General features: G+C 39.3%; 1 protein-coding gene and 1 long non-coding RNA gene across 5 annotated transcripts in view; one reads left to right on the top strand and one right to left on the bottom strand.

Moving 5' to 3' along the window:
- Positions 1-343: 343 nt before the first annotated feature.
- On the bottom strand, positions 344-1,668 carry LOC103102935 (uncharacterized). The gene is made up of 2 exons (XR_464659.2): positions 1,502-1,668; positions 344-545 (listed from the first exon to the last, which is right to left on the bottom strand). It is a non-coding gene; the product is annotated as an uncharacterized LOC103102935 (long non-coding RNA).
- The window catches only part of RICTOR (RPTOR independent companion of MTOR complex 2), a 156,634-nt gene continuing 147,969 nt past the window's right edge, over positions 1,056-9,720 (top strand). For all 4 annotated transcript variants that reach the window (XM_056824564.1, XM_007487429.3, XM_056824563.1 and 1 more), the window contains exons 1-2: positions 1,056-1,275; positions 1,459-1,506. In XM_056824564.1, the coding sequence (XP_056680542.1) occupies positions 1,227-1,275; positions 1,459-1,506 (97 nt within the window). In that variant the 5' untranslated portion in view covers positions 1,056-1,226. The remainder of the gene's footprint in view (positions 1,276-1,458; positions 1,507-9,720) is intronic.

The raw sequence follows: 9,720 nt of genomic DNA, 5'->3' as shown, positions 1-9,720 counted from the left end.
AAAGGGTTTAGGCAATGGGGGTTAAGTGACTTGCCCTGAATCATACAGCTAGGACAGGACATATGAGGCCACATTTGAATCCAGGTTCTCTTATCTATAACAGGCTGGCTCAGTATTCCTCGAGTCACTAACTTTGATATGCATTATCTGAGATTCTGGGCAATTTGAATTTGTTTATCCATAAAATGAGGATAAAACCAGTATCTTCTTCCCAGGGTTGTAGTGAGGAACAAATGAGATAATTAAGTGCTTAGCATAGTGCCAAGCACATGGTAAGCATTTTATGAATATTAGCTATTAGTATTAAGAATATCAGAAGAGATTGCAAGAGAAAATTTCATCATTCCCTGGTTCAATCTTTATCTTTAATTCACAGATACTGAAACTCAGATTCAGAAAGGGGCCCATGAAGAGCAAATGTGACGCTGGAAAACACTTCCCAAAACCTTATTAGCGTTCAATAAACGTGAAGAGCTCTTACTCGGCAATTTTAACGCTTTTTCTGGAAAGCCCCCACTCCTCCACAACAATTTTCTTCGCAGAATCTAAAATTAATGGAAAAAACGAGGCTGCTTTATTAGTTGGTAGGGAAATCGGAAGGTTGCTTCATATCTTAAAAAAAGAGTATTTCATGGGCAAGTGAGCACATTTAGAAGGAAGTGGGGCGCTGCTTCAAGGACAAATAAAAAGCGTTGGGCGCAGCTTCCCATATCAGTTTAAAAGAAGCGAGCACCGGGAGCCTTACGGACACTAAGTGCGCGGCCCCGCCCAGCCTCGCCCCACGCTATGGGGGCGCCGGCTTCCCTCCGCGTGGATGCACCATCCCGAGGTCTCGCGGCGGGGTGCCAACACCACGGGCTTTCCAGGGGAATTCTTCTTAGGGACATGAGGAGGAAGGTGGGAAACCTCCTCGTGGGGGAACCCGGCGGTCGGTCCCGAGCCTGTGGGTGGGAGGCCTTGTCACTGCCAACCTCGCCTTCGCTACCGCAGGCACGCGCGCTCACCCGCCCCAGCGTTCCCGCGCCCGGCCCCCTGCCCCGCCCCTAGCTTGGCTCCTGGGAAGGGAGGGAGGAGAAGGGGAGGAGCGAGGATGCCGGGGCCCGGAGAGGCGAGCACCGGGTTGGGAGTGGAGGGAGGAGGAAAGGAAGCGGAGGGCGGGGGAGAGGGGAAGGGGGCTCTCGCGCGATTGGGCGAGGTTTCCGGTGTTGTGACTGAAGCCCGTCAATATGGCGGCGAGTGTCCGCGGCCGCTCACTGAAGCACCTCAGGATACGAGGTAACCCTCCTCTAGCCCTCTCCCCACTCTGCTCCACGTGCTCCACCCTCTCGGGGTCGTCTCTTCTCCTCCCATTCCCCGGGGCTGTAGGGCGGGCTTGGGGACGGGGCCCAGGGCTCCGGCTGTGGCCGAATCGGTCGCCGGCCTGCCAGTCCTAACTGGGTCTGTCTGTGTTTCGCGCAGGGCGGAATGACAGCGGCGAGGAGAATGTCCCGCTGGATCTCACCCGAGGTAACTAACGGCGTCGGAGGCCGGACGCGGGCGGGGGCGCGTGGTCCAAGGGCTGGAGCCCTGCCCGGGGGTAGGGGCGGGGGCTGGGTTCAACCGGCCGGCAGGCGGCCTGCAGGGGCTCGGGCCCTGGAACTGTCCTGCGGGACCCATCCCCCTTCTCTTGGTCTGCTCTCCCCTAGCCGCTCTTGCCCCGGCTCTTACCCTTACCCCTATTAGTCCTTTTTCCCTTCCCAACCAGGCTCCACACAGGCCCAGGTGGCCGAGAGTGAGCGGGGGACACGAAGTCCAGTTTGTTTGGTTAATGAGGACTTAGGGGGGAAAGGATGTATTTTGTCCGGGTGCCTTGTGCACTTCTATGTGTGTGTGTGTGTATATGTGTGTTATTTAGGGTGCAAGAGGATGTCTGGGGAAGAGCGACCACATCCTGCCCTCCACCTCCCCAGCCCTTCTTGCAGAATGCGTGATTTGTTTCTATTATTCACCACTTCGGATCGATATATTTTTCTGTGGCGAGTCTAAGAACCGGCTGGTTATTGCGAGGTGTCTGGTACAGCTGGATCCCCCTCCCACACACACACCCCCCTCCTCCCCCTTTCCCGGTCCGCCGGGAGAGTGTAGTTGGCGGAGACCGCCCCCTCACCCTGCTGCAGGTTCATTGTTTACCATCGGCTGCAGCTATGAAGGTTTGTTTACACCGTCTGAACTGGTAAAAAACCTCAGCTGTATTTTTAAAAGACCTACCCTTGCCCAACATTCCTTCCATCCGTGGCCATGTTGGAATGTGTTCACCACATTCTGCTTTAAGATTTATTAATTGTAGAAACGATTTTGGAAGGGGTGGGGTGCAGTAATAGTGATTTGGTCTGCTGGTTCAGGCAAGGACCAGTTTCACTTAGACTTATACTGTAATGATCATCGAGGCCCAGAAAAAACTTTGAAGCTTAAACCTATAGAACTATATAAAGGATACAACTTTAATCTGTTTTGCTGGTTTGCTATTTAGAAGTCTAAAATAGATTCTATACTATAGTTTATTGTCTGATGCCCATTGAGGCTATTTTTGACTTTAAAGGGCAGTAAGCATAAGTCTTTAATATTTTTATATTCCTTTCAGATCTTGACAGCTGTTAATGACAGGAAGGCTGAGCTGTCATGTACCTATCTAGCTACAATAGAACTATCTTTCAGTTAATGGTTTATTTTTTGAGTCTAAGGATTTGGATTCAAAAGAATTATGTTTTAAGTAGAAGCATTTTTCAAGTAAAACGATTTAGTATTTTAAGTGTTTGAAGTGAATTAGTTCACTACCTAAATGGAAAAAATTACACTTTTTATAAAATTTTGGGCATCAAAATAGATATAAAACTTTTTTGGCTTTTGAACATAATGAAAATATACAAGACCTTGAGTTGCAATAAATGGGAGATATAATGAAATTTAAAAAGTGTTATTTTAAAACTTGAAATGCTAGTCCTTTTGTAGTTTATTAGTAATTTAATTTATCTCTGAGCAGATTTTTTTAGAGATAAAATTAGGTAAACTTCAAATGGAATTTGTACCTTAAAATCGGTTTAGTAGTTAGTTAATATGTAAAGTTGATTATAGTGGGTTAACTGAGATATTGTGTACATGGTTGATGACTGAATCTTTGGTGTATGGCTAGTTTACAATGACCTGCAAATTGAATGTTCTAGTTTGAATTCAGTTTGACTTGATTTACCAAGATTTGTCTTTGTATGTATTAGACCTGGGTTTTTAAGCATCATATATGTTTTTTTCCTGGCAAGCATTTGTTGAATGCCTCTTGTCATGTCAACCTAATAAGCATTTAAGTACTTAATATGTGCCTGGACATGCTAAGAGCTTGAAATATAAATATAATAAGCTTATATTCCTCAAGAAGCTTACATTGTAATGGAGGGAAGACTGTATAAAAGGAAGCTGAAAAGTGGGGAGGGGAGGTAGATGGGGGAGGTTTGTAGGAAGAAGGAAGGGAAATTTGAAGATGTGATAAGGGTCCAAGTAAATAGTGAAGAAGTAAGCATCCTGGGGTATACAAGTATTTATGAAGAGTATTGTTTTATTTTGGGGATAAGACAAAATAAGTAGAAGATGTCCATCTCCTAAAGGACTTTAGTTAGAATAAAATGTACACATAAGAATACATGGAAAATAATTTTTAAAATGTAATTGAACATACTCTATTACAAAGGAGCTTGGCTTAAACAGTTTGATAAGATTTATTGGCACTTTTGGGGTGAAAATATTTTTAAAATTGTAAGTCAAAGAATCATTGGGGTAGAACTGTGATAGATTGGGTAAAGAAGATTTGTGGACCCAATGTTAAGAAAGTAAGTTAGGAATGATATTTTTGTAGTGACCTCAATCTTTCCTTTCTGAGTCAAAAGAATAGTACAACGGTCTAGTTAGCTGCATCAACTGAATATGAAATGGATTGCATTGTGTGAAAGCATCAAGTTGGGGCTCCAACATTTTAAATGTTATTGCAATTTCGCTGTAATTTCATTTATTTGTGTATATTTTACCTGAAGTAATTTGCCTCCATGAAATGGAGATTAATGTGATTTTATTACATATATATTTTAGTAATTTTTAGTAAAAATTTTAGTAATATAATTTAGTAATTTTAGTTATATAAAACTATAATTGTGTAAACTGCATTTAAGAAAGAGAAAGGGAAGGACTTGGATTATTATGTGCCTAATACTAAGAAATTATGTTACTGAGATTGAATTTCTTTTTTAACCAGCTAGATATAACTGACAGGTGTAGTGTTCTTTACAGTTTCTAAAGTGATGTACATACTTTACATTATTTGAATCCTGCAAGAGTGGTGCTATTTTTACTATTCCCATTTTATAGATGAGGAAACTGAGATTTAGAGAGGATAAGTGACTTGACTAAGGTCACAAAGGTAGGAAGTATCTAAATTGGGATTTGAACTCAGATATTTTTTATTTTGAGTTCAGCACAATTTCCACTAGGTGGTGGTGGTTTTTAGTCATTTTCAGTTGGGTGTCCAACTCTTCACAGTCCTATTTGGGGTTTTCTTGGCAAAGATAGTGGAGTAGTTTGCCATTTACTTCTCCAGCTCATTTACAGATGAGGAACTGGGGCAAACTGGGTTAAATGGCTTGCCCAAGATCACAAAACTAGTAATTTTTCTGAGGTTATTTTTGAATTCAGGAAAATGAATCTTGATTCAGACTTGGGATTCTATCCATTGTAACACCTAGCTGCTCTTTCACAAAGTACACTGCTTCACTTGTCGTCTAAAATATATTACTCCATAAATATAATGAGTGGACAAGTAACTCATGTATACTAAAGGTACATGTGAAAAAGAACAAATGGTACTTGGAGGAAAATGTGATATTTTGTTTACAGTTCATTAAATTATTGCCTTGATCATTTAAGAGGGCAGGAAACATGTCTTTTACTTTGTCTATCATCCTACTTTTACCAGTATCTGGTATAATGCTTCTCAACATATTGGGTAAATACCTTAGAGGCATGTTGGCGAACCTATACAATGTGTGCCAGAGTGAGCTGCTCCCTTCCCCCTCTTCATGTGGGAATGAGCTTATTTCTCACATCACCTGCCCCTCTGCCCAGCAGCTCAACGGGAGCACTTCCTCCCTCCTCTGTCTTGAGTAAGGGGGCAGTTTACATGAGGTGTGAGGGTTGCTGTTTGGACACTCATTCTCTCAAAGGTTCACCATCACTGCCTTGGAACATTGACTAAGTGTCTGTTGATTGATTCAATAGAGGTGAGTTGAAATTGTAATAGACATCATTATAATTATTGTAATAGAAAATATTTCTGTTATCTGAGAGCCAGTTTGCATAGTGGATAAAGCTGGCTATGTTCAAATCCTGACGCATATTAGCTGTTGGATGCATGAAAGTTCACTTAGTCTCTCAGTGCCTTAAGCCACTTTCCAAGATGGTAGGAGCCTTTTCTTTGGGAGTTCTCTATTCTATTGAAATCATGCTGTAGCTTCTATCCTTTCCCTATCCTTAAATCTTTTTCCTTTTTTTAACCTTTACTTTCTGTTTTTGTAACAACTTTAGGATGAAAGGATTAGGACTGGGCAAGTGATGTTAAAGTGACTTGCCCAGGGTCACACAACTAGTATGTATCTGAATCCAGATTGGAATCTAGGTCGTCCTGATTCCAGAGCTGGGGCTTTATCCACTGTGGCACCTAACTGCCCCCAAATGTTAAATCTTGCCATTCTACTTAATTATTTAATTGTTGACTTCCCAGGCTCTTACTATGAATGGCATTAAATTTATTTAATTATAGCTTTGTTCATGCATTCAAACCCAGGTAACCTAACTACCATTTCTATTTCAGGTATCTTTTCAGAGGACAAATTTTAGGTCAGGGGTTCATGAACTATTTAAAGAAAAAGATTGATGGGGTCCATAAAATAAAAAAAAATTTTGATAACTATTTCAATATTAGCATCTTTTGTAATCCTAAATTTTTCATGCATTTAAAAGATTTATTATAAGATGAAAGATTTCACTGATTGCCAAAAGGGATCCAAAAAATGTACCTCTGCTTTAATGTTGGTTTGAGTGTCTAGTCTGACATATGATGGAAGGTGAATAGAATGGGAAGACTAAACTATTCAGTTCCTTTTGATTCAAATGTTACTGTATAACAGTATTACTTTGTTTGCAATGAATGCCTGGAATCTCTAATTGTTAAATACAAACTAGATTCCAAAACAAAATATATTTTTTTGAATCACATATTCTTTATTTTTTTTTTAACCCTTACCATCTGTCTTGGAGTCAATACTCTATTGGTTCCAAGGCAGAAGAACAGTAAGGGCTAGGCAATGGGGGTTAAGTGACTTGCCCAGGGACACACGGCAAGGAAGTGTCTGAGGCCAAATTTGACCCCAGGACCTCCCTGTCTCTTGGTCTGGCTTTCTATCCACTGAGCCACCTGCTTTCTTCCTCACATATTCTTTTATTATCCAGCCAGCTCCTTTTCTTGCTGTAGGAATAACTTGAGTTGACTATTTGCTTGATAAACATTTAGAAAGGGCCTAAATCTTAATAGTAGAGGCCTAAACTGTAAAAAGAATACATTTTATAACTTCTCTGACAAGTGAAACTTTTCAGTGATAGGGAACTAACTCTGTGTTCTCTAGAGATAACCCATTTTACTTTCAGATAGCTCAGATTTTTAGGAAGTTTTTCCTTTTATCTATCTAATTGGTCTGCCTTAGCAACTTTGACCTGTTGCACTTGCAAGGTTCTACTTTGTGGGACAAAATAAAACAACTAATTTTCCTTCCATGTGGTAAACTTTCACGTTAGACAGTTATCATTGTTCACCCACATCTCTACTAGACTCAGTCTTCCTATCTTTTTAAACTTGTATGTCATAAATTCAAGCCTTATGATTTAGTTGTTTCTACTGGGGCAGGGTGTTATTTTCAGTCTCCTTTCAACATGTGACAGAGTAGATGCTGAAATGTAGGAGAAATGCGTTTTCAATTGGCAGTCTCAAGTTAGAATGCTGTCCCTACTACTTCCTGCTTGTGAGACCTTGATGAAGTCATTTTTGCCCTCTGGGCCTTGGCTTCCTCTTCTGTAAAATAAGAGAGTCAAAGCAGATCATTTCTTTGATCCCTTTCATCTCTAAATCTTATGATCTTATGACAACTGTTTGCTTTTCCTGTTTTCTTTTAGTTGTATGTGTGGCTTCATTATTTAACTTGTATGTTAGTTCCTCTGTGAAATGACTATATTTAGCACACCCCCATAATGTGTAAGAATAGGAAACTAGAATAAGAGAAGAATAATAAGATGTAGGGAGGCCATCCAAGAAGTTATTGAAACAAGCAAAATAGGAACTGATGGAATGGCTGAAGGTGGTGGCTATGGAAATGAATAAGTGAACAAGTATTGAAACTAAGAGGCAATGCAGATGGAGAACTGGTGAGATTGGACATGGAAAGATGGCAGTGGCTTATGGGAAGTAATGTAGAGAAAGCAAAAAAGCAAAGATAGTTACAAATTTGGAAGCCTGAGGCAAACATGAAATTATGGTGACACCACCTATGAAGAAAAAAATTGAGGTTATATTTTTGAGAGGAAAAATAGTAGGATCATTGATGCAGAACTAGAAGGGTCTCTAAAGTTGCTATAGAGGTTATTTAGTCCAACACACACTCATTTCCATTTTGCCAGTGAGGCTTGGAGAGTAGGTGAACTGCTTGGGGTTTCAGAGGTGTAGTAAATAGCTGAGTTGGGTTTTTAGTTTAGATACTTCTTTACAAATCCAGTACCTTTTCCAGTATACTATACTGCCTCTGATAATAGATTCAGATTTTGTGGATTTTTGTATATAGCTGAAAGCTAGGTTTAAATTTTGCCTTTGGCACTTACTAGCTATTTGACCATGGACAGATCACTTAATTTCAGTGATCTTCAGTTTCTTTGACTGAAAAATGGGGCTATTTCCCTGGTTTTTTTAGATGATATATGTGTATGTTTGTATGTATGTGTATGTACACATGCACATATATATGAATGAAATGCTTTGTCAACTTTTAGGAACTATAGAAAATTCTTTTTCTTGCTCAGTCATTTGATTTGAATTTATTTAAATAATTCCCATAATAGGGAAAACTTGGAGTATAACATGAATTTTGTGTTTGCCTATGTGAGATTTTGTTTGAAAAAATAAGAGAAAGAAAACTGCACTGCTTCACAATTATTTACAATTTTCAACCCTGCCATCCACCATCCACCAATATACAAAAGGTCTTTTTCAAGGTAAAGTACCACATTTATCGTATATCTTTGGGTGCAATAGGAGCTGTGGGCTGATGAGGTAATTTTTAATCCCCTCCCCCACCTAACACCATATTTGAGTTGTACCCCTTCGGTCATTCAGATTTGCTAGCTCCTGCCCTGTGGGAGTATACTGAGCAGTAGTAGGAGACCACAACTATTTAGTATTGGATTTATGAATTTCTTAACCATTTAACATGTATAACATGTTATTTTTATTAGATACCTATGGTTTTTTTCCCCAGTGTGTTATTGATGAAGTTTTTGAGTGTTTTTTTTTCCTTTTTTTTTTTTGAGTGTTCTAACGCCATTTTCCTCATAAGTTTTGTGGTTTTTTTATTGCTTGATTTTGCAAAATTGTGATTTTGGGGGATAAACGTGTTGCATTATAGAAAAACCAACTGTATGTAAATATCAACTATTATAATGTTAAATTTTAGGTGAATGAACATCCATGTTGCAATTAGTGCTCAGCCAGCTGGAGATAGAAAGCACTCAACCATTTTGGACAAATCAGTGTAGTGGTGTGCTTTGAAGAAGTGAATGAAGGAAAATCATGGTTAACATTGGAGTACACTGTTAAAGACAAGAAGAAGAAAACTTAATCAAAAGAGAAGGAAAAAGTAGTCAAGAATAGGAAGAACAGAACAATATAGTGTCACAGAAGATGGAGAACATTTAAAGGAGGAAGTAAGAGACAGGTGTGTAAGGGAAAGGATGCTGGACTTAGTAGGCAGGTGAGATTTAGCTCCATTCCCAATTTTTTGAAAAGTAGTGATTTGACCCTCAACAAATTAATTTACTTCAATGGACTTTATCTTGTTTATTTGTCAAATGAATATGCTATACTATGATCACCAAACTCTCAGCTTTATCACTTTTGTGATTATACTACTTTTTAAGGAACCATAGGCAAGTTAAGAAAAAGTTTTCATAATTCTGTTAAATTCTTTTAAACTAGTCTTTATAATTAATTTTGTGTGTGGTCGCATAAACGACAGTACTTTTAAGTTATAGTTAATTCATGCACAGCAAATTGATGAAGATGAAAAAAATGACAATGCTCATTGTTTGGTGGGGTTGTAGAATCATAGGCACACTAATACATTGTTGGTTGAGCTGTAAAATGGTATGACTATTTTGGAAAGTATGCTGTAATTATGTAAATAAAGTGACAAAAATGTCTATACTCTTTGAACGAGAGACTCCATTACTTGGCATATACTCCAAGGAAGCCTTCAATAAGAAAGTTCTTATACAAATGTAATGTGATACTACTGTGCTGTAAGAAATTATAATGTTTGGTGAATAGAGAAACATGGAAAGAGGTATATGAACTAATGCAGAATGAAGTAAACAGAACCAAGAAAA

Source organism: Monodelphis domestica, chromosome 3 (assembly GCF_027887165.1).
Source record: "Monodelphis domestica isolate mMonDom1 chromosome 3, mMonDom1.pri, whole genome shotgun sequence".
Taxonomy (NCBI): domain Eukaryota; kingdom Metazoa; phylum Chordata; class Mammalia; order Didelphimorphia; family Didelphidae; genus Monodelphis; species Monodelphis domestica.
The sequence above is the reverse complement of the archived record's forward strand: the minus strand, read 5'-3'. Positions and strand labels throughout refer to the sequence as shown.